The sequence below is a fragment of the Tachysurus vachellii genome, chromosome 6 (assembly GCF_030014155.1).
Source record: "Tachysurus vachellii isolate PV-2020 chromosome 6, HZAU_Pvac_v1, whole genome shotgun sequence".
Lineage (NCBI taxonomy): Eukaryota > Metazoa > Chordata > Actinopteri > Siluriformes > Bagridae > Tachysurus > Tachysurus vachellii.
Genome location: NC_083465.1, coordinates 6,930,969 through 6,955,026, shown reverse-complemented (window position 1 = coordinate 6,955,026; position 24,058 = coordinate 6,930,969). Strand labels below are relative to the sequence as shown.

The following is a 24,058-nucleotide window of genomic DNA, read 5'->3' as shown; positions in this document are numbered from 1 at the left end:
ACTAAATGTATAGTATAGTGATATTTATGTCTGTACTTTTGAGAGTCACCAACAGCTGGAACCAAATTCCCTGTGTGTAAACGCACTTGGACAATAAACCTGATTCTGATTCTGAAATGGGTCATTTTCTTCCCATACATTTTGATTCCTTGGACCCAAGGACCCAAACCTGTTCCAGCAAGACAGGAGGTTGGTGTGGAAAAACCTGTTTGTCCTGCAGAAAGATAGGGTGGGTTTGAGAAACCTGACCTCAAACCCAATAAATGTCTTCTGCACCCCAGACCTCCTCACTCGACATTAGTACCTGATCCACACACACACACACACACACGCACACACACACAGACAGAGACAATCCAAATGGATAAATATTAGCATTTCTATGCTGCATCTTCACCGTTTTGATCACATATAAGCCCAACACACTTCAATAGGCTGCAATAGCATCACTGCATCTGTGCGCGGTCCTGGGCTCGTGGGTGCACTTTTTTCCCCACATTGGCAGCAAAAACTCCAAATACCAGAAGAAAAATCATAAAACTTACAAAACAGAGTAGTCTGCTTTTTACTCTCATGTGCACAAAGAAGTTTAAATCTATTTGTCTCAATGAAAGACAATTTGTCTCTTAAAAAATAGGTGCATGACTCCACTAGATGGATGGAGATTTAAAAGGGAAGAATATGTTCAGTGGCTAACTGTTGTTAAAACTGTGGCTTACTCACAAGCTCATAACACTGTTCCAGTTTCTCTATTCAAGTGCTCCTGAGAGAAGGAGAGACATTTAAACAGTAATTTATATGTAATTATTTCTTGTGTCTGATCTGGAATCAGCTATATATTTCATAACCATGAAGGAATACACACAAAAAAAAAATCAGATGTTAGAAATGAAAGAAAAACTTGACTCGTGTTTTAGCAGTAAAGGCTGAATTTATTGTTTAAAGACATGGAAGGCTCTGAAGTGGACATTATAAAAAAGAGGGAAGCTACGATAGAAAACAGTTCAGAGAATCACGGTTTGCATTCCACATTCCAGTGTTCTTGAGGAAAACAAAAACAAAAAACAAAAACTAATTGGCTGTACATGTTTGAGCTGTAAACATGTCCTTAAATGCCACAGTTTTGTGTTCATGAGAGCAGTGCAGTGACAGTCTATTTACACACAAAATGTAGTTCCAACAGCTTATAGAGTCATACAGTGGTCACCTGTTCCAAAGAGAAACAGATGAAATAAATAAAATCTCAGATACAAACGGAAACGCCGATAGCGATGTGTGCGTAAAGTGCAGCCTCCAGGTCATGTCATGATTTTATCGTCATCTACTGGGTTAAACTTCCCCCAGAAACACAAGAACAAATGAATCAGACAAACGTAGCGACTTTCTTTAAGCCGAGGACTAAAAGTGTGTATCAATCACAAATGTGCTGCTTCATCATGAGTGTTTTACATCACCATGAGTCATGTTTACAGTAACACGAGGAGCAGTATCATTGCCACTGAACATGAGTAGGAGCGTCACTGCTGTTCATAAATTAGTGAGATTATATGCTTTACATTATTGATCAAGCATCAGTACAGAAAATATTTGCATCGCTTCATTTCTCCTCTTAATGTGCAGTCATAGGCTCAGAAACAAACTCACCGTGGTTTCATGGCTGAACATTGCAGGCCAAACATCAGACATGTAAACAATTAAAAATACATGGACTATTATTCTGCAGTCATTTTTCAGTACCATCCAGGGCCTGTTGAGATGGCATGTGTTTTTACAGTGATATGCTCCCTTTCTCTTTTATTGCTTTTACGTCCCACAACGATCATTTAGTCGCTCCTTCTATAAAGCAAATTAGACACATCGAAATCCACAAAGACACAGATGTATCTCCAGACCAGACAGAGATTGACTACATTAATTGCTACATTGTTTAGAATTGATGGCAGGATAGAGAGGACTTTTAAAAAATAAAGAGAAAAAAAAAAATACACAACTTTCATGCTAGAACGTGCAAGGACGTGACGACTGTACAAAAGTCTGTCTTTGAGAACATCCAACAAAATCAAGAGTTAACAAGATCATATTACAATCAGGTAGTAAAGGCATCTAAATCAGTGTTATAACCCCATAGTCTGTTTATTAAAGTAGTCCCCTTATAAATGAGAGCACCGCTGCAGCCTAACCCTGACAATAACGAATAACTTTGCAGTTATTAAGCTCGATGTTTTGCTGGACAGACGGCTTTGCTTCAGCATGGATCCATGTAGTGCTAAAACAATTTGATGAGACAGGAAATGTAGGAGAGCCAAGGCAGCTCGTGTTTAGGTCAGCTTTAAAACACTGCAGGAAAGCAAAGTACTTGGTGCTTGCTTAATGGGTTTTTTTTCCAGTTATAGCTGAAGCCACAAAGAACATTCATAACATTAACATTTTGGCTCATCACTGCAAAACTGACACATGCTTTTTTTTTTTTTTAAAAATTGGAAAAAAAAAAAAATCCCTGTATTTGCAAACATAGTAAGTTGGAGTGTTTCCAGATAAATACTCACATACAGTATAGAGAACAGTTTACTTTTCTGAACCTGTGAACCTACTGATTAAAAACGTCAGACTTGTAACACAAAATAGGTGCATAATGCATAAATACAATGATTTCTCCAAAAGCAAAACCAAAAACATCATCAATAATGCTAAAGGAATAGATTTTGCGATGATTAAAGATTCCTCTATCCGAAGGTGACGTAGGTGATTGAGAGCCAGTCGTACATGACGTGAACAGCAGGAGTGCCTTAGTGAACTTGATTAGATTTAATGTTAGTGTGTAGTAGCACAAGTGGCTTTTTCCACATCAAGTAAGAAAGGTAATGGTCAAGCCTTGTTAGTGTTTGCTAGCTGCCCTCCAAGCCCAAAGGAAGGAACATATCTAGGTGTGACCTCTTGGTCCGGACAGCATAAGGGTCCTGGAGCACAGCTTTATCCGATCTCAGTACAGTGTTTGCTTTTGATCTAATTATAGTCTATTTAGCTCTATTTACTGAATGCGGTGTGCCTCACTGGTGCACCTCGTTGTCGATGAGACTGTCCTCTCCTGACTGGAAATCCACCTCATTGACAACAGAGCCTGGCACCATGAGATCATCATCCTGCGAGGAACTCTGGCCGTATTCCTCACCGCTCCCAGAGCCTGACTCGTCTGGGCCCTGCTCCTGCAGAACCTGTGCAATGTACTTCTGCTGAGAGACAGGGGGCAAAGGGCAAAACATAAAGGTTTACAATTCTTTATTGTTTTACAGCAAAGACCAGGTAACGAGCTGTAGTGTTTATCAGTACAGTACGCTCTAGTAGGGCTGGGCAATATGACATCTCTGTACTTACAATGCATTATATGTATCAGGATACCATGTATATATAATAGCACAGTAACTTCTGTCAAAACAGGTGTTTATTAAACTAATGAAGTGATAACATCTACTGATCCGCATGCTATTTTCTTGCTCCGTCTTTGAGACACTGATATTTTAAAATAGACATTTAAACAGGTTATTTGCATTTGAACTTTATTTGAATACCGTTAAATGCTGCTTGGCATAATAGCTCTGGGCGACCAGAAAGAAGGGTTAAAACAGATCCTATAGACAGGCCTGACCTGGAGAACTCAATCATGAATGAGTTATATGTAATACATCCACAGTTAAATGCAATATGCCCTTCCTGATAAGACGGTGTGTGGATTTAATGCTGCATTCTGTCACTTATGTGTTACTGATGTCATGGTGAGATGAGTTACGTGTAAGAAAACGATAGACAACGCGCTACATTGATAGCCGTTCAATCTCACCGCAGATTTGATGGGTGGGGAGGTGCCAGGAGGCTGTCCGTTCTCTGCTCCATCCACATCCTGCGAGTCAATCTACAGAGAACACATGAAGTGAAGGTTACAGAGAAGTAGAGTACGGTACATACAGCCACGTTCGTGAAGGTGTATTACGGACTTACCTTGTAATTGTGCGCGCTCAGGTACTTGAAATGTCCGAACACGACGTGTGAGACACAAATTATGATGGTGATGATCAGAACCACAAATGTGAACATCGAGGTGCCAGCGAGGAACCCTAGAAAGAGTAGAGACGACATAACAAAAATGTTTGTTAAGATGCCTTTATTAATTGCATTCAAATGAATAAACTAATGTTCTGGGACAATACATGAATGGATGTATGTATATATGTATGTATATTGCAAATGGCACCCGGATGAGACATTTTATCTACTCAATAGTCTCCAGGTCTGTTGAGCTTGGTTTAAGAAATCTTGTGAAGGAGCTCAACAGTCTGGCATGTAGATTTTGCTGTCATTATTTAACAGCTCCTAGTACAGTGTGCATAATGAATTAATTAAATAATGAATTAAATAAATAACTGCAAACTATACACAATACTAAAGCTACTGGAATTTTAAATAGGCTGTAGGCACGAATCATTTATATGCATGTAGCAAAATATTTCATGAAAGTTTCATTGAAAGCTGCTCACCTGTGCGTACAGTGGAGAAGAAAAGCAACCAGAAGAGGCACAGGATGGGTGCAGCCACCACCTGGTTCACAGCTCCGGAGTGGATCTTCTTATCCAGTTTAGACGGCAGGTAGGCGTAGTACATATTATACCTGTCTACAAGGTGCTTTAATAGCATGTACATTAACCCTAAAAAGAAGACAGAGAGAGAGATTAAAAGACTCTAGAAGCTCCTTTCCAAAACAGCTTGTTTGCAATGTCGTAATTCACCCTAAAAACAATATCCTCAATGCAAATCTGGTCAGACCTGATGGATGTCTTTCTGACTCATTCATCGTATGGTACGTCATCAGTAGCAGTTTCTGACATGACTGTTAAACGTCTCTAGACTTCAAACAGAACATGGCTCTTGCTGCTTAGCGTGGATTCACAGCAAATGTCATATCGCACATTAGGCTACGAATGTATTTTACACACACATTATTTATCTCACAATAGCTCACAATTATAGTTCATAATTCCCCCACATCACATAACAGCTACTGGATGCTGAAACTCATGGACTGAAACGAACGCTTTGTAATGCTTAGGGCCCTAAAACAATGATAACTGATAAGCACATCCTCAGAAGTCATCATTAAGCATGTTTATGACCAAAGATATTCAAGAGCACAGCCATTATATACAGGGAATTACAAAATGACCATCTATTAGTTTTTTTTTAAGCATCTGAAAGAGACTGCTGCTTTACTTCATGTGTTGTAGAGTAAAGTTACATTTTTACAGGTATATTTTAAAGCATCTAATATTTAAAACTAAATACTCAGTTTTTAAATGACATGTGGTCTGAGAAATCATTGATTTTCTATTTCCCCTTCCCATTGTTCAGAGTTGTGTGGGTGAGAGAAGCTTACCAAAAGGAACGATGATCGGACAGGTGATGCTGTAGGTCATGACTACAGTGAAGACGTTCATCAACCAGGCGTACGCTGCCCCGAACTGGAACTCGTATGCTTGATGCTGTGTAGCAAATACTACATTAATTTAGCTTTAGGACTCACTGTATATGATTTATTGTATTTTACCGTTACCCTAATGAATGCTATGATGAATTGGGAGGGAAATAAATTGTACAAATTTCAATTTATTGTGATTTTGAAGTCTATGAAGTGCTTTCATGTGTTTTCACAAGTAGTGCACACTAAATGGCCAAAGGTATGTGGACACCCCTCGTATTAATGAGTTCAGGTATGTCGACCACACCATTGTCAACAGGGTCATGACATCAAGGACACAGCCATGCAATGCTGTACAGAAGCATACTTATTTAGGTGGCACTGTCATAATATACCAACCTTGCCACATAAGTTAAAGCAAATTCTGCCCTAATCAACTGTAAGTGCTATTAAAGTGAAATGAAAGCGTCTTGAATCACACCTGCACTGGAATCCAAAGTGGAAATGTTCTCTGGAGTGATGAATCACACTATGCAATGACCATAAAGTCAGGGTTTGATGAGCCTGATGTAAAGGCCTCAAATGCCCTGCAAACAGACCGGACCTCAATCCCACTGAAGATCTTTGGGATGCACTAGAACATCGATTGCATCACCATGCCTTCTTGTTTAGAAGTATCTAAACAACACAGTATCTGACCTTGCAAGTAGTCTTTTGACCGAATGGACACAAATTCCCAAAAACACTCAAAATCTTGTAGATAGAATTCCCAAAAGAGTAAGAATCTGTTAAAGATGCAAAGTGGAGCCAACTCCATATAAATTCCCATGCTTCTCATGGGTGTGATGGTCAGGTGTCCACATACTTGTGACTATATTGTATATATACTGTGAATAGTGAATAAAGCTAATGAAGTAATTCCTACCCCTATTAGCTCCTAATAATGTGCAACATGCTTAAAGCATTGAGGGGCTCAGGACATTCAATACCTTCTTTACATTGCGTCTTTCCGCTGCTGAGCGAGCCAAGCACAGACGAATCATGTACATGAGCAGACCCGGAATGCGCAAGAGGTCCATGGCATTACCGATGAAGGCAGAGGCGATGACATAGTTAACAAAAAAAGCCCCATTGTCTGGAAGAAATACACATCTGAAAGGAAAAGAAAGGAATAACTTTTCAATAAAAATCTATGGACAGTCACTTGAAGAAATTATATTTACATTACTGTTAATATTTACATTGTATTTTATATTTACATTACTGTTAATGAACTGTTAATGTGCAGATGTTATATATAGATGATATGTAAATGGCACTGCTGATAATATAATATATTATACCCCAAGCCTAATGCAGAATAAAATTAAACCGTGATGCAGTATCACACTCCCATATTCCGACATGGCACAGAAAGGCGTGCTTATGCAATAACTTACTCGAATCTCACTTTAGCGTTAGCCAGGAACATCCTGTCAAAAAGCCATCGAAAAAACACATCCAAACTACATAAAGAAAAGAATGAACAGAGCATATTACTGCAGTGACAGCACATTGCTTCATAGTTAACATACTTCAAGTACCAATGATAAGCTAACCCAAAGTTTTTGCAATAAGGAAAACATTCTCATAAGATTGATAGGAATTTACAACGATCAGCCATAACATTAAAACCACCTGCCTAATATTGTGTAGGTCCCCTGTGTGCTGCCAAAACTGCTCTGACCTCAAAAGATCTGTGAACATGTGTCAGATCCTTTACGTCCTGGAAGGTTTGAGGTGAGGCCTTCATGGATCAGACTTTTGTTAAGCAAAACGTTATTTTGATTTGATAGAGATCTGGTAAATCTGGAGTCACCAGCCTGAAGTCAGTCATACTTCTAAAAACATTCTTGACAAATATCTACATTACTCTGCTGAAAGAGCCAACGCCATTAGGCATTTCTGTTGTCATGAAGGGATGTACTTGGCCTGCATTATTACTTAGGTAGGTGTCAAAATAACCCACATGAATGCCAGGTCCCGGCAAAACACTGCACAGCATCCAGTTTATGCCATTATTGATTGGTAGGTACTACACCAGTGCAGAACAAGAACAAAACCGGAGATGTCCGTATTGGAGAAGGCATTTAACCATCACAGTTTCACACAGATTCTTACACTTACCCGTTTCTCCTGCTTCCAACACATCAATTTCAAGAACTGGCTGTTCACTTGCTGGCTAATATATCCCAACCCTTGACAGATGGCAATATAACAAGATAATGTTATTTGTGTCAGTAATTTTCATATTATGGCTGATCGATGTAAATGCCCAGAGAAATCTTTGATTACACATTTCAAAATTTCAAAAGATAGAGTGTTTAATCGTATACAGTAACACAAACAAGTGTAAGACAACGGCTTTATGTATTCCAGATCTAACCTGCTGAGTCCTAGAGATGGCAGCAGCAGGACCATAAAGATGAGGAAGGTGTAGCACTTATGCATAGTGGTTCTGTTCTCCCCAGAACTGTAAGGAAACATTCCCCAAATCACCAGAGTAAGGAAAAAAAGAAAACCACACACACAAAAAAAATACAATTGCAGATTAAATTGTATGTCCAATTTGTTCATCTTTGCATAGCTTTCCGATTTTAAATAATCTAAAATCTAAATTTAACATACAATAAAGAAAGCTATTGTTTTTGCAGTTGTCTATTTCATACATTTTATTTTGTGTCAAAGTGCACAGAACTTTTAACCTGGCCTGTGCCTCCATTATGTGCTCTTCTAATACAGTGCTAGCTGATGTGTGTGAAAGAAAGCAGGGAAGCGAGTGTGTACCGTGTCCAGTGTGCCTCAAAGAAAGCAGAGTAGTACACGATGGTGGGCAGCAGGGCCGAGAAGGACCACAAGAGCAGAGTGGGGAAGAACTGGGTGATTATGGGATTCTGGAAGTCCAGACCAAAGCAGAACACAGTGAAGAGAAGGACATGGGAAGTGGGAGTGACAAATTAAAATCCATTTGGTTTATTACTTTATAAGATCCCACTTTTTATTAAGAAGTGTCCTAAAACACCAACTATGACTAGTCCTGCATTCCTTTATAATCTGTTTATCTGTCAAACAGCCAGGTCAAAGCTAAAACACAGCATGCATGTATAGGGAAGTTAGAGAAGTCATTCTCATGTTCCATGCAATTTCTACTTACATTTAAGTATTCCACAGGTTTTGTAACATTAAACTTGTCCATGGTAGATATGATGATGGCAGGAGTGGTGAGAAAGAAGAGCAAGAGGAAGAGGAAACAGTTGATAATTAAGCAGCGGAGCCACCAGGATGCGCCGCCTATTGACAAGTGTTCCCTGCAGGAGAAATGACAATATTACTACCTGCATTGCTGATTATGGAGGGGGACAGTTGGATTGTTCTGAACAGAGGCTCTTACCAGTAGACATTCTGAGGGTCAGGAGCGTAGCTGACTGACCAGTTGTGTGTATATAGGATACTGCTAAAGGGTGAGGATTTGGGCTCGCGCCGACAGTGACAGCCATGAAACTTACATGCATTAAAGTCCTTAAGAATACTAAAGAAAAAAGAACCAGAAGAGAAAAATACTTGTGACAAGTCTTCTGACAAAGAGACCAAAAAAGAAATATCTAATGCACCATTTATAGCTGATGTTATACGTGGTGTTATAATTTACACATGTACCAGACAACCAATGTATACATCTAGATACATCCAAAACAGAGCCTCTCAAACCTACACTGCAGTCATGGCTTCATTCTGGAAGGTGACGAAGGCCATATCCAGAGGCTTAGTGCTGACCTTCTCTTTCTCCTTCTTATAATCCTCTCTCAGCTTGGCCTCCAGCTCAGTGTAGTAGTTCATTGCTTCCCTCTGCACAACACCATGACATATCAGTTTCAATTTCCATTAAGAAAAGGTAAAATGTTACACATGAAAATATGCCAGTGTTCACTGAAGTGATAACAAAACTGAGCATGTAGAGCACAACAGCGTTCATTTTTTCAGTCACACATGAGAAAGTATACAATATTACATCGTGGGTTCTGTTGATTACATAATGGGATACAGAAAAAAAGAAAAACAGATGATGAAAGAAACATCGCAGAGGACCAAACGGTGTGGTGGTGATGTGTGAGGAGCTAATGAAGTCCCAGGAGGTGCAAATGAGCTATTCTAATGTGTTTAGCGTCTTCAGATGGTACAATTCTCAGAACACTGTCACTATTGGAATAACCGCTTATTAATAGGTGACCGTGAAACAAGACATGACAATTGAGAGATCATTTCAATAAACTTGTTTCATTAAACCTTTCCAATAGTCTACTGCCTCTTTATTAGGTTTCAGTGTTTTGTTACATCTTCAATAAATCGATTGTTTTTAATTAGACTTTTATTATGCTTCCGTCAGAGGAAAGAAATCCTCTGACAATTTTTGGTTTGTTATTTTATATACTTCCAGTGCATATATCCAAATGTATTCAAACGTACAGGCCTAAAATCCATTAAAAAAATTATATGGAGAATTAAAAAAAAATTATTTAAATTAATTAAAAAAACATTAGTAGACAATTACAGCTTTGTGATACCAAGGATTCAGTTTACCAAGTGATGGTGAAACACCATGTATTTTTGCAGCATTTATACCTAGAACCTGTATATACCGAAGTGTCTGAATACCTTTTTTCCTATCAGTTTTATTATTATTTTTTTTATATATATGCATCTTAATTATACATATGAATACATTACTTTTGTTCATATTTATAAGTACAAAGGCAAAAGATATTGTGTGTACATCTGCATTGGACATGTACACTAGAAGCATGTTACATAATAAAAAAAAAACTGGTCTGATTTTCCCCTCACGGTACAACGGAACATCTCAGGCATATCATTTTCAATGGTTTTCTCAGTCTGTACATTTCACACAAAGCTGACTCAATCCTACTGAGCGTCGTCTGTAAGAGGACCCATAAGTACTGGATGATATATACACAGGTGTATAATACAGTTCAAAAATAAAGAATTGCTCTAAACAACTTGAGTTATAATATGATTCTGTACACTGCATTTTATCCAATAAATACTAAAGCACTAAAGAGGCCTCACCTGCTCACAGCCCTTTATGATGCAGCAGCAAAGATGGCCACATGGTTTGGGGTTGATCATAGTGTGCACATGTTCCTTGCTATACAAGTCGGTGTAGAACTTCCTACTGCGTTCCGTCTTCTTCCTGTAGAGAAAAGCTTAGTAATGAACTGATAACCACTCGGTCAAATAATTACTCTCAGCTAGCCCACGAGCAATTTTTGGCTGTTTAAAGGAAAAATAGTTGCACATGGTTAATGTTCACCTTTCTGAGTCCAGATACATGAGCTTGGCCACATCATAACAAATGCGAGCTTCCAGTACAACACAATTTTCATATGCTTGCCTGTGTGTAAAGAGCAGAGAGCTCAGTTAGGGCATAAATAAATACACAAATTAATAAAGGAATCAATAAAAGAACGTTATTCATGACTAATAGGGATGAAAATAATTATAGAGAACAAAAACTTGATTTCTAATGACAAGGTGACATTAACAGTAAACCTCGGAGAAAACAAGTTCATACTTCTACATATAATCAACATGTTCAGCCTCGTATTTTCTGCCTGATTCGCTTTCAAATATTTTTCAAATTTTGTGATTTGTACGTGTAGTGTTTTACCTCCTGTTTGGAATTACTGAAGAGCATTATAATGTGTTTTTATAATAACGCATTATATAATTAGGGATTTAGCCCCAATATTTCATTTTGGCCACTGGAAAGCACTACATGCCCTTTTGCGCATACACGAGCTCACGTTAGTGTCACTGTGATTGACAGGGAAAGAGGTGATGTCATCTCCGGTCTCAAAAACTGATCTGCAGTGCAATCTGTAGCAACTCTATATATTATAACTCTGATGCCATCTTATAACAAACAAGTAACATAAGCCGGGTCCCACTGCTGACAAATTAAATTAAAAAGTGTGTGTTATTGTCTTTGGCTGTGATCTTGCGTACACCCGGGAATTAAAGTTACTATGGCAATCCTACATCAGTGTAGCTAAAATAATAACATGTAAATGATGGAAGACTTCAGATGTGAGTGACATGAATATTAGCAGCATTACTCAAAGTGCAGCTTTATTTGACTTTCTTCTGCATATCTGTTGATTCCATGTATGAATAAAGTGCGTTTCACCTGTGAACAGAAAGAAAAGGGGAAAAGATCATTTAAAAAGTAGTTCTTTTGGATGGAACAGTTATCAATTATGAAGTAATTGATGCACTCTTGGTCTAGACCACAATGTTCCAATAACGCTGCAGCCCACTCACCAAATCGTCTTCTTTGTAGTGCATCTTGGAGGTGTGTCGCCTCATGCTGTAGACGGTCAGTAACAGATAAAGGAATGCAAAGATTGTGTGCAGCCACAGCAGGTTGTTCCTGTATTAATACAAATGAACATCAATTAAATGCTTTTGTTGTACACACAATTCGTACAAAAGAACCGCAAATGCTAAAACAATTAATAAATAATTTATTTAATTAACTAATGAAATTTACCCAGATTTTAAGTTGGCTATTGTTGTTCTTCCAAAACTGTATGCATTATGGTCTGTGAAGGACAAGGAAAGATATAAAGAGCTGAGCACAGAAATCTGCTTAACCAGATCTTCAAACTCATGGCAGAAATTTAATGTCTGCCATAAGTGGTGGCTGCCTTTAGAACAAACGTCATAATCAGACTAATCGACAAAGACAGACTCAATAACTCACCCAGAAGGTCCCCTGAGAAGTTGACAGGCAGGACAATGCCCACTGACAGCACACCCACCACCACCAGCAGACCTATGATGTGGCGCTGAAAGGAGAGATAGTGTACTGCGTCCTCGCCACATTTCTCCCTGATCTCATCATCTCTGTGAAGGAAAAAAAGACAAGCAGTGCTATACTTAGAGTGCACAGATATATTATCAGACAAAGAATATTTCTAAAAGCTTTCACACAGTGGCCACTATTCTTGCTCGCACTCACAATGACTCAATCAAGAGCTTAATAAAAGTTCATAGAACTTACTTGATCCTGAAGATAGCCGTTAGCCAGGAACAGAAACCCTGCAGGGAAGACACACAGCACATTTATAGGATGTGTACACACATACACATGACACCAGCAAGGTATTAGCGTTGCAGTCTGTGTGGTGTTGTTATAAGTGTAGGTGTACTATATATAGTGTAGGTGTACTATATATAGTGTATAAATACTCATAAAATAACTAAGTACAAACAGAAGTCTGCCAACTGAGTATATAAGGCATATTATTTACTAAAATACAAGTTTATTTTGTTGGTCATGGCTGTAAATCTGCTGCACACGCTAGATTACACATTGTGGCCTGCTTGCTGCAGAAAGTGGGAAAGGGAAAGTCAGACAGACGGCTTTGAGACTAAGCCGAGAAAACCTTTACAAAATACCTAGGCGTGTGTTTAAGGCCTGTCCAACGAGTGACATGGTGAGAGGTGTGTTCCAGTGGATGCTGGGAAAGTGTTGGGTAAAACTTGACTAAGCCGTTATAAATAAAACACTTACGCTGTCTCTTTGGTCAAAGTCGATGGAACTGGAAACCGAAGTCAAGCGCTCGTAACGGGAATCCACTGGTGTCTGCAATGCGGAGGCCACACTGTGTGCAAACACAAACCAAACAAGCCAGTTTACTCGGTGTACTCTGCATAGGTGCATGTCTAAAGACATTACAAACTAAAAAAAATGCAGAGTCAGCACACTTGTGGTAGGCTATACAACACAGAGCACTATTATTTCATCTGTGTGTAATTTGTTCACACAAAAGAAGTTGAGCTAATATGAGTGGCTAAATTAGTACTTCAGCCACGTGTCATGTAACTAGTATCCTAGACATTTATTTCAGTTTTTCCCCCCTTGGTGTAGTTAAGGATCAACATCCACAGGACAAATTAAGCCTTGAGACAAGGTGACATGCAGAACAAGAAAATTTAGTGATGGTTAGACATGTACAGAGGGAGAGAAATCACCATTGATCAGCCGACGAGAGCACAACTATTACAAAAGGAAATAAGAACTACAAAGATAGCATATATATGAGAAATATTTTTGGAGCTAATTACACAGAGCTTTACCTCTCCTTGCAAGCAGCCTGCCTCTGAGAAGCAACAGTCAAGTCCAAAAAGGCATGCTGAGCATTAAATTAACACACATGCATCATTGATTAGTCTATAACTAGATTAAAAATAAAGCCCTTCACCGCTGGAAAAAAATGTAGAGGAACAATAGAAAACTATGCAATTATGTAAGAGAAGAATGCAGATAGAGCTATGTTAAAGACATTTCCACCATCCCGAATGGAGAAAAAAAGACACAGGAAAAGGCAAAGAGAGAAGGTTAATCCAGAGAAGGTTGTTTGGAAAAGAGAGCAGGAACTCCAAAGAAGTGTTGAAGGTAAAAACATGACATACTATTCTCGTTCGTCCAGACGCCGGTACCACTGATCCTGCCTTAAAGTAAAAAAAAAAAAAAAAAAAATTGAAAACAAAAGAAAGAAGCGTGATGAGATTTACATTTACGTCATTTGGCAGACGGCATTATTATCCAGAGCCACTCAGATTTTTCTCTCATTTTATACATCTGAGCAGTAGAGGGTTAAGGGCCTTGCTTAGGGCCCAGCAGTTGCAGCTTGGTGGACCTGGGATTCGAGTTCACAAACTTCTGCTCAGTAGTCCAACACCTTAACCACTGAGTTACCACATCCCCCACACGAGATCATGTAATGACAAACTCACAGAGGAAAGTGAAATAACCTGGTCACATCAGTGAAAACGTTTGACATCGGTGGCACTTAAAGTGGTGATTCTTACCATATTTAATTTTACTGGAAGTGACAGACTGCATTTCACTGAACGTTAATCTGTCAATATTAGCAGTCATTTGAAATCTAGTGGTGGTGAGGGTTGTATGGTCAAGCAAATCAGAATGGCATCTTCTCACATTAAGGACAATAATAAATGTTATACAGCTGATATGTGAGAGTGTAAACTCAGATTGTCAGAGCGCACAATCAAGCAGCTGTGGGCCACTCATCAATATACCTAATGAGGTAGACAGTCCTACTCTGAGAAAGATAATTAATGCTGTATTTGATGGGACAGAACTTTATTTTTCTTACCTGTCTGCATCTGAGACCAGAGCCAGGCGCCCATAATCCCAAGCTACTTTCCTCAGGAAGGAGAACACAACAAGCAGCCCCTGGATGAAGACCACAAACACACACACCCACACCTAAATGTAATCCAAAGCTACAGTAAAGTGACAATCATATTACAGGTGTACTGTCAACTGACCACAAACAAACAGGTCACAGCTCACATTAATGGTAAAAATGTGGGGAGCAAAAAAAGGTTATCATCATTCAGACTTAAATATTCTATTGATACGAACACACCCACTTACACACGATACGATATTGCAGTTGATGCACAAGACAAATGTACATGGTGTACACTATGTGAGAGAGAGAAAGAGAGAGAGAGAGAGAGAGAGAGAGAAAGAGAGAAAGCACACAAGAGAGACTATGCAACGTACCACCAAGTCAAAAGTTTTAACAAAAGCTCAGCAGGACAGTCTGGATAACTGCACTGTTATATGCAAAACTTTCAACACTGCAATAAAATACACCCAAAAAAGTTAGTTTTAGTCCACAGAAAAACTGTTTCCTCAGCAGCGTTTTATCTCACTTATGAATATATGTAGATAATACAAAAAAAAAAACAAAAAAAAAAAAAACATCCAGGGCAACATATGTTTCTCTCTCTCTCTTTTTTTGAGCAGTTGAGGGTTCAGGGCCTTGCTAAATGACCTAGCAGTGGCAGCTTGATGACCTTGACATTTGAACATTTGAAATCAACCTTTCGATCAGAAGTCCAGCATCTTAACCACTGAGCTGACACTTCCCACAACAAACACTAGATCGAGGGTGTGGCTGAACAAGCGCTCACACACACAAGCACACGCAGGTGCAAGACATCATAATGGAATAAAGACTATAATAAAACTATTGTGTATAAATAATACACAATAATAATGCTACTAATAAAACTATTGTGTATATAGGCTCATGATTGGCATAAGAGGATAAGGCCATAGATCCTGATTTCGATACTTGAAGCATAGTGCTTTCCTCGGAACGTGTTACGCTGCACAGTGATGCAACATGAGGAGCAACTTGAAAAGTTGTGGTTGGCTATCTCTGTGCCTTGGAGGAAGCACATCAGCATTCCCCTTCCACTGTTGTTGTGGGAATTGTGACAAATCTGAATTGCGTCTCACTAAAAAAACCTGATAAAAAATAATAGCTATAATAAAGGAGTCGTTCGAGCCATCTGCAATTGTCAACAAAGCCGTGACGTACCAGGAAGCACATGAAGTCGAGGGCAAGGACAGTGGGCACTCCTCCGAACGGAAGTCCCTGCAGCACAGTGCTCCGGATTCTTGCCGTATAGCACCAGGCCTTAGAGGCATTCAGTGAGCAGTTCGAGCAGGCCTGAATCTCGCCCAATACACCCATCATCAGCACGAACAACAGCAGCATCATGAACAAGTAGCACTTTCACCACAGCTGCATTCTGGATCTGGACACACACGCCACCTGCAGATAACACAGAGACAGAGAAAGTTTCAAACAAATAAAAATATTTAATACAAGAAAAAGTTCTACTGACAAAATAAAGCAGATAAAAACAAGGAGACTTGGTATGCACAAGACAGGAAAGACAGGTTTGGAACATAACGAGTGATTCTATGGACTGCAGAGAACTGCAGATCTAAACAGATAATCGCAAAACAGAAACTGCGGGGAATTAAAGTCTATCCAGTGAACACAGCTTACTAGTCACAAAAAGGAGGACATGTATGTCTCACCGTGTGGCTCACTGTACACTCCCTCACACCCACAGATTCTAACAAACATCCTTGTCAGAGTCGGGACACCGTGAGTCTCAGGTGTGACTCACAGATTACGTAATGGAGAAAAAAAAACAAAGGCAGTAGTTGGCAGCCAAGAAATGTTCCCTCTCACATGTGGAGATATGTATGATCTGAAAAGAACAGCCTTACAGGCTCTGACTATTTTCTCTCTTTCTCTCTCTCACACACACACCAAACTCAATACACACACACACACAGACACACACACACAGACACACACAGAGAACTTTGTGACATCAGCCAAGAAGGAGGCTCAACAATAGACAAACAGAGGTCGGGCAGTTCGGTCAGTCTTTCCCTCACCACCAGTTTAAGTATGAAACACACAGAGGTGTGATACATTTGGACTCGCGTTTAGTAAAGTATCAGTCAATAAATTAGACACTCACAAACAATCCTGAGAAAGAGATATTGAAGGAGCTGAATGAATAATCCACATCATACATACTCGCTCAGACTGATGATTACATGTCAAACAAAAGCTCAGGTCATACTGTGAGAAAAATAAGTGTGTGCGTGTGTGTACAGACACTTTTATTCTGTTTATAAAATTAGCATCCCAAGAACGTGTAGCTTCTACCCGGGTATTCTGGTTTGGATGTGACAACAAACAGAGCATTATAAGACATTTACACTGGTAAACATTTGAAAGGTGCAAATGTAGAATATCACAGTCACAATTGGGCTGTTGTACTGATTGGAGGGATTTGGTTAAAGGCACAAGGCTGCAGTCGTGCTGATATTCAGTACAAACAGAATGACTGAATATGTAACATTGCTTTAAACTTGCTTTTATACATCGGTAACAAAATTAAAGAAACGAAGCGAAATTAGAACAGAAATGAAATTAAAGCCCTGTTCACAACGCTCCTAAAGAAGGTGGTGTCATGAATTGGAGTAAGCAAGAGTAGTAACGGTTACAGTCGAATGTAACGCAACCGGAGTGCAGACCATCATGAAGATATTGCTCAATCACTTCAGTTAACATTCACTATAAACAGAATGAAGGAAACACTGAGTTTGATCTCAGTAGCTTGGATGTTGGAATAAGGGTTGGTTTGAGGATCGTTGAAGATCAGGGGTTGGGGAATGCCGCTGGATTTTAATACAGAGTTGGATGCCCTTTGGATCTCGAGTCTTATGGGAACACTTATTACAGAATTGTTGGTCTCTGGGTAATTAGTGCTTATATACTCAAAGCATTGTGTTGCCAGGCACTGACTTGGACAAGCTGTACAGTGGGACAGTTCAAAATGAAGTTATTATATTTCTATAAAATTTAACCAAGCTGGAGGTGACGGTGGCAAGGAAAAACACCTTGAGACGTCATGAGGAAGAAACCTTGAGAGGAACCAGACTCAGAAGGGAACCTCATCCTCATTTGTGTTCTGCTGGTGAGTAAATAATATAAATGTAAATAATGTTCTTTCTACAACAGTTTGTATTTGAGTGGAATTAAGCAACCAAGAGCTCCTGAGGAACTAACAGGTCAGCGTCATTTCTGAGTTCACCACAAACTTAACACAAAGTCTTCAAATGATCAATGGTGAAGACCCGACCACAAAGCAGTTGGAAATGTCTTTGTTTGTTACAGCATTACTTAACTTTAACCTTCAGATCCAAACCTGAAAAACAGCCTCTGAGCATTTTTCCTCCTTTTAACATACGCTGCCTAAATTCCAGCAGGTATCTCCTGGCATCTGCCAAACCACATTCATCCATCAGACCAGTGAACATGTTTCCGCTGCTCCAGAGTGGTATGTGATTCATTCCAGGTAAATCCTCGGCTTGTGTAAAGCTGCTCATTCACAGAAGAGGCACATTTTATGAATGCACAGTTCTTGTGCTGATTTTCCTTCCATAGGCAGGATGAAACAAAAGACTGGCGATTTTCACGTGGTAAGGGCTTGTAAGTTTTTCTCATTTACTGCTTCAACTGTTGTCGCACCTCGATACTTCCATTTCACAATAACAGCACTCACAGTTGGCAGAGGGCAGAAATTTTCATGCAGTGATTTGTGGCAAACATTGCTAAATAACTACAATTCAAACCCAAATTTTAAAGGTTACTGGACAGCACAAACCTCCCACACCAAACCTAAATTATCTTCATTATTGTTCCACATGCTAACAGAACAACAAGCACGCAATCACCAGCCAATCTACAGAACAGAGCCTTTTTATCTGTTGCTTGTGGGCATTAGCTTGTTTGAAGATTCACTCACAGATTGGCTTTACTTGTACCTCTGCTTTTGCTTCTGTAGTGTGAAAGGTCAGAAGAGTGTTGCTCTGCCCTAGTCAGATAAAGGCTCTTCTTGAATAAAACTGCTTAGAAATATTAATGGAGTGCATTTAAAAATTAAACATTTAAAAAATACTGAAATGATGAAATAAAATACTCCTAGATGGTTAACACAACACACACACAGCTAATTATACGAACATTATTATAGCACAGAAACTGCACAAAAACATTAGGTAGGGAAGAAAACACAACAGAACTCAGTTGTATTTGTCTTCAAATTATGCAGAGTGCTCACTGTACAAGATCCTCTATAGGGGTTACTACAGAAACAAAACAGACTAGAACAAGGGCATGAATATTAATTTATAGGTAATTTTACAGCCAGAAACATGGTCTCGGTCGAGTCGTGATACGGAAATAATGCACACCGAACAACCAATCAGATTTAGGCATTCAACAGTGTGGTGGAACAAATAAAACTAAACTTTACTGTGCTGTAATGATGATCTTAATCAGTGATCAAAGTTTTCATTACAATTCTAGATTTAATCTTGCTGGATATACAATGGCTGCTTGTCTAATCTTATTTTATTGCTAAAATTATGAGCATCTTATTTGAATCATACTCAGCGCAAGTGTGGTTAAGGCTGTTTATGGTCGTGTTAAGAATATGCCTAGATTGCCTGATGGCAGATCAAATTTGAATTATTAAAAACAACAACCTTGTGCCATCACTGCTCCTACTACTGTCTGGAAATCACCCAAAAACACACGAGTGTGTCGGCCTTATCACTTTCACTGTACGATTGACCCACATGACCCATTTCTGACTAAAGCCCTTTATTAAGACAATATAAATAATATTGAAAATATATGTGCATATTTTTATTTTTTTTAAACTGCATTCAAACATTAGTTCTGGTCTTCAGTAGGCCAGTAGGCTGAGCGCTTGGAAAGATAAAGGCTTACTAAAAGGATTCTATTACAAGGAACCAGCGTACACATGAATTAGTGATGCTTTAATACAGAGCTATTTGAAGAAAATGAATAATGGATAGAGTTGCCACTGGACACAGGAAATGTTCATAGTAAGGATAAGGTTATGTACTAGGGCCTGAAAAGAAAAAAAAGTCTGATAACTAATAAAATCAGCCGTCAGTTTATATTTAGTCTCAGAAATGGTAGAAACTTACTATAAAATCAATAACAATTAAATAAATAAAAATACAGCTAATTGAATAGAATATACATTTTACTTATTCTATTTTAGGCAGCATGAAAGACTCTGGATTAATAATTATGCAAAAGTGATAAAATTTTGAATTAAACCACATTATTAGCTAATAATCTGTCACCCAACATCAGTGTGATTATGTGGCGTCTGACCTGCTTTTGAGTTTTATATCAGACTCAGCTGAAACTTGAAGCTGATGAAGTTTAAACACAGCTCATCTTCACAGCAATATTTCGTGTGTTGTGCTAAATCTGTTTTAATCCAACAAACAATAGCCACAATATAAATCCCTGTTTTTCCAAATTTTCTTCATGCAAATGGAGAAATGAGGTTTGTGCTCTTACAGAGTGAAAGGAAACAAGCGTTCAGACACTTTGCTTTTTTTTTGTTATTTAAATTACTTCCTCTTTATATATCCACTTCTAATGTACACATATGGTCTTTTTAGATTTACTTAAAACAAATGTGATAAGGAAAGAAGTGTCGGATGATACATATGTAAATATTCCACAAAAGCAGGTGATGAAAATGTTTATATAGGATGTTGCCACTGGTTTGGAAGACTTTCACGCCACAAGTAGCTTTCACAAACAAACAGAAGATACAGAACCATAGCAAAGCTCAAAAACACAACTAATCTCAACATCTCCATACATGTCCTAGAGGGAAACATGAACAGACAGATGTACCAGGACACGTTAGAGGAGAATCTAAACTCATGGGTCAAGAAGATGGACTTTCCAACAAGACTCCAAACAAAAATATAAATCCAATATAAATCCACTGATATTTTACAGATGCTTCTGACTCTATCATATGGATCTATCATGTGGATATATGTACTGTAACTGTAGCTGTAGCTGTGTACGACTGTAGAAAGAAACTTGTTAAATGATTAAAAAGCAGGCGATTAAATGCTACAGATAAATACACTAGTTTATGGCTTTTGAGAGCAGCAGTGTGCCTGTGTGACTCGCTGTGCTCCATCTGCTCCTTCCACTTCTGATCAACAAATCAATAAAGCTTACTCATTGCAACAGCCTTCAGAGTAAAGTAATATGGGCCTAAGAATGTTCAACAAGAAACACAAGGAGGTTTCTGTCGAATCTACAAGTTGTTCTAAAGGACCGGTGACATAGGATAGGATTTAAAGGTGTAATTCTGATGAAATCGATAAAAATCACAGAAATGAGATCTCTGTATGACTGGTTTGACCTTTATTATTATTCTAGGTGGTTGAAGGATCACATGTCCATAGCACGAATGTAGTAACAGTAAGAACAAAAAAAAGCTCCAGAAGAGTTACTTCTCTAAAAGCTCATGAAATTGTGTCTATTTTATTGTTCTCTGTTTGAACAACAATACACAATTTTTGGCTTAAACTGAAAAGAGCGAGTCCTTTTTGCCAACATAACACGATAGAATATTTACCAACATGTCAATCTGTACGGCACAGATATTCCCTGGGGATATGTCTGTAGGATATTTCATTGATCTGTTTCAGTCACGTGAAGTTTTTCTCTTAGCTGCACCATAACTGACCATATGACTTATGACCGCTGACAGAAATTCAAAAACGTATAGATATGGGGATTCAGTAGCTCCGAAATCTTTTGCTCAAAAACATAGCAGTTAGACATAAAGTGCAATGAATATTTAGATACAGATTTGGAGGTGAGTAAAATCACAGAATCTGTCTGACAACAGCAGCCTAACTCCACCTCTCTCCCTGTGTAATGCTAATCCAGTCCAAATATAGCTTTAAGCCCCAATAACCGATATAAACAATATTTAAATGTACTAGAGAATCGAAACTAGAGAAATTTTGCCGTCTCTGCTAGAGGAAGTTAGCATAAAAAAAAAACTAAATTGTTGTTAGTTTGGATCCCTATAAAGAAAAGCTTACAGTAAAGGGAAATAAACATTAAAACACTTGTTTTTGTTCATTTATTCATTTATTATATATTTATATAATAAATATCAGTGTATATATATATATATATATATATATATATATATATATATATATATATATATATATATATATATATATATATATATATATCAGAGGCTGGGATCTGACACACAGAAGTGTCTAGGTTGAAGGCTTCTTTAGCAGTTGTGTTGGATCTCTCATTGCCAGCCAGACCAATGAACCAATGACTCACAGCAGAAAGGTTTTCTGTTTACTACTGATGAAATGTTTTTATATGCATTTTATTAAGAGATTAATATATTTTGGCTGTATAGTTTGTTCAGCCTAGTAAACATGTTACGCTCAAGACTCCTCTAGTGCAATACAACTGAGGGTGAAATAAATGTATAATAATAACAACAGTTTTACCAACTAGCTGTATAAAAGAGTACTAGAAGAATACTTTGCATTCTGATTTTAAAAAATGTAATTAGGTCTTATTCTATATACTTATTCGAGACAGGATACCAAAACAATTACACATGAATTGCTTTGAAGCAGCTAAACTACTCATAAACCTACTACTGAGCTCCAATTAATTACATAATACAGAAGGAATGCTGCGCACAAGTTCAACTGTGTGAAAGAAAGCAAATCTTTATCTCAGATAGGAGTGTAAAGTGATAATCCAGTCTCGATGATAAAACTGCAACTCAAGGCTGAATTCATTGGTTTATATTTAACTAGGCTGGGAATATGTCTATATACTAGACTTGAAATATGTTCAGTGTGAATGACTCAGTGACAGGTGGCTGGTATGGCAGAAACATATGGAAATATCTGAACGTTTCTGTATACTGAGCTAAGTAAACAGTGGAACCAGCTTAAGTGCCATGATATACTCCAAAGTCAAATTTTCCAACAGTTCCTGAAGTATCTGAAGTATTTAACAAGGGAAATGAAACTACTTGGTACAGATTTCAGTATCCACTCCAGTGTTCCAGTGTCCTCCACAATTACTGGCACCCTTGACAGAAAAAAGTTAGTATTAATCTAGAAGAAGTTTAAAACCTTTTGATAATGATTGTGATGTTGCTTGTCTACAACAGCCCCATATCTATGAAACACTTGCCACTTCTTATGAAACCCTTTAAAACACTCAGAGAACAATGAACTGCAGTTCTTACAGCAGAATGTCAGGTGAATCTGTCTGAGCTAAAACCAGACAGTTTAGGAAATATTTGACCTGGTTTCTATTGAAGTGCTGTAGCGAGAACTGAAAAATGCACTTCCAGCAAAATATCCTAAAAGTCATGCATCGGAAATGTAAAATAAATAGGCGTCATAGACGTTCCATCCTAGGACAGTTCAACAGGTCTGTTAGGAAAAACTATTCAGCTGACTGACCAAACACATCACACAGCTCACAGAGAAATACTGTCTGTCCTTTTCTATCATTCTCATTTTCTTTTGTTTGTGGTCATCAGTACTGCTTATTTAAATGGTAAATCATAATTTATGAAGTTAAATCAACAGCAGGTAAAAATAAACTGCACAAATCTATTACTCATTGGTTGATGTATAAAAGCTGTGTAACTCACCACGGAGTCAAAGCTACCAGTGGTGCTGATGGGCTATTCCTCCTTACCTCCCATCCACAAGATGTAACAAAGGTAAATTAATAACAGCTTTAGCTTACAGAAGGCTGTGTAGGAATCGGTTGGTCACAGAGTGAAGTCTGTCAGCTCTTGGCCTAAATAAGTGCTCGGCGACTAGACGACGTTGCTTTTATCAGGCTGACGCTGCAATCTGGTCAGTGACGCAAAAACACGAGCCACATTTTGTTACGTGTAGGGGTGGACGGAATGACCAAAAATCTGTTTCACGGAATAAGTTATTTTATTTCACGGTAGCGGTATATATCACGGAATAATAATTTTTCAGGTAAATCAACAAAAGGAATGTCCTTAATATATTAAATACCAGTTTAACAGTTTAAAAATAAAGAATAGCCTTTCTCGTCTTATTTTATTAATTTTTCTTTTATTTAGCATTAGTAGTGAATGAGACTCAACTTTTAGATCAACCTCACCATAACAATAAATAGGCCTCGTTTTTAGAGTTCAAAGAGAACAGACTTT

General features: G+C 38.3%; 1 protein-coding gene across 3 annotated transcripts in view; it reads right to left on the bottom strand.

Moving 5' to 3' along the window:
- Window positions 1–911: 911 nt before the first annotated feature.
- The window catches only part of tmem63ba (transmembrane protein 63Ba), a 33,110-nt gene continuing 9,963 nt past the window's right edge, over window positions 912–24,058 (bottom strand). For 2 of the 3 annotated variants that reach the window (XM_060871920.1, XM_060871921.1), the window contains exons 2-24: window positions 15,949–16,185; window positions 14,707–14,786; window positions 14,000–14,038; window positions 13,098–13,188; window positions 12,585–12,622; window positions 12,285–12,427; window positions 12,072–12,123; window positions 11,843–11,951; window positions 11,638–11,708; window positions 10,833–10,913; window positions 10,589–10,712; window positions 9,216–9,349; window positions 8,895–9,032; window positions 8,658–8,811; window positions 8,291–8,397; window positions 7,890–7,976; window positions 6,904–6,969; window positions 6,454–6,616; window positions 5,423–5,528; window positions 4,530–4,697; window positions 3,994–4,109; window positions 3,836–3,907; window positions 912–3,230 (exon numbers count right to left, since the gene is read on the bottom strand). In XM_060871920.1, coding sequence (XP_060727903.1) covers window positions 3,048–3,230; window positions 3,836–3,907; window positions 3,994–4,109; window positions 4,530–4,697; window positions 5,423–5,528; window positions 6,454–6,616; window positions 6,904–6,969; window positions 7,890–7,976; window positions 8,291–8,397; window positions 8,658–8,811; window positions 8,895–9,032; window positions 9,216–9,349; window positions 10,589–10,712; window positions 10,833–10,913; window positions 11,638–11,708; window positions 11,843–11,951; window positions 12,072–12,123; window positions 12,285–12,427; window positions 12,585–12,622; window positions 13,098–13,188; window positions 14,000–14,038; window positions 14,707–14,786; window positions 15,949–16,131 — 2,505 coding nt within the window. In that variant the 5' untranslated portion in view covers window positions 16,132–16,185 and the 3' untranslated portion in view covers window positions 912–3,047. The remainder of the gene's footprint in view (window positions 3,231–3,835; window positions 3,908–3,993; window positions 4,110–4,529; window positions 4,698–5,422; window positions 5,529–6,453; window positions 6,617–6,903; window positions 6,970–7,889; window positions 7,977–8,290; window positions 8,398–8,657; window positions 8,812–8,894; window positions 9,033–9,215; window positions 9,350–10,588; window positions 10,713–10,832; window positions 10,914–11,637; window positions 11,709–11,842; window positions 11,952–12,071; window positions 12,124–12,284; window positions 12,428–12,584; window positions 12,623–13,097; window positions 13,189–13,999; window positions 14,039–14,706; window positions 14,787–15,948; window positions 16,186–24,058) is intronic. The other variant, XM_060871922.1, reaches the window with a different exon arrangement.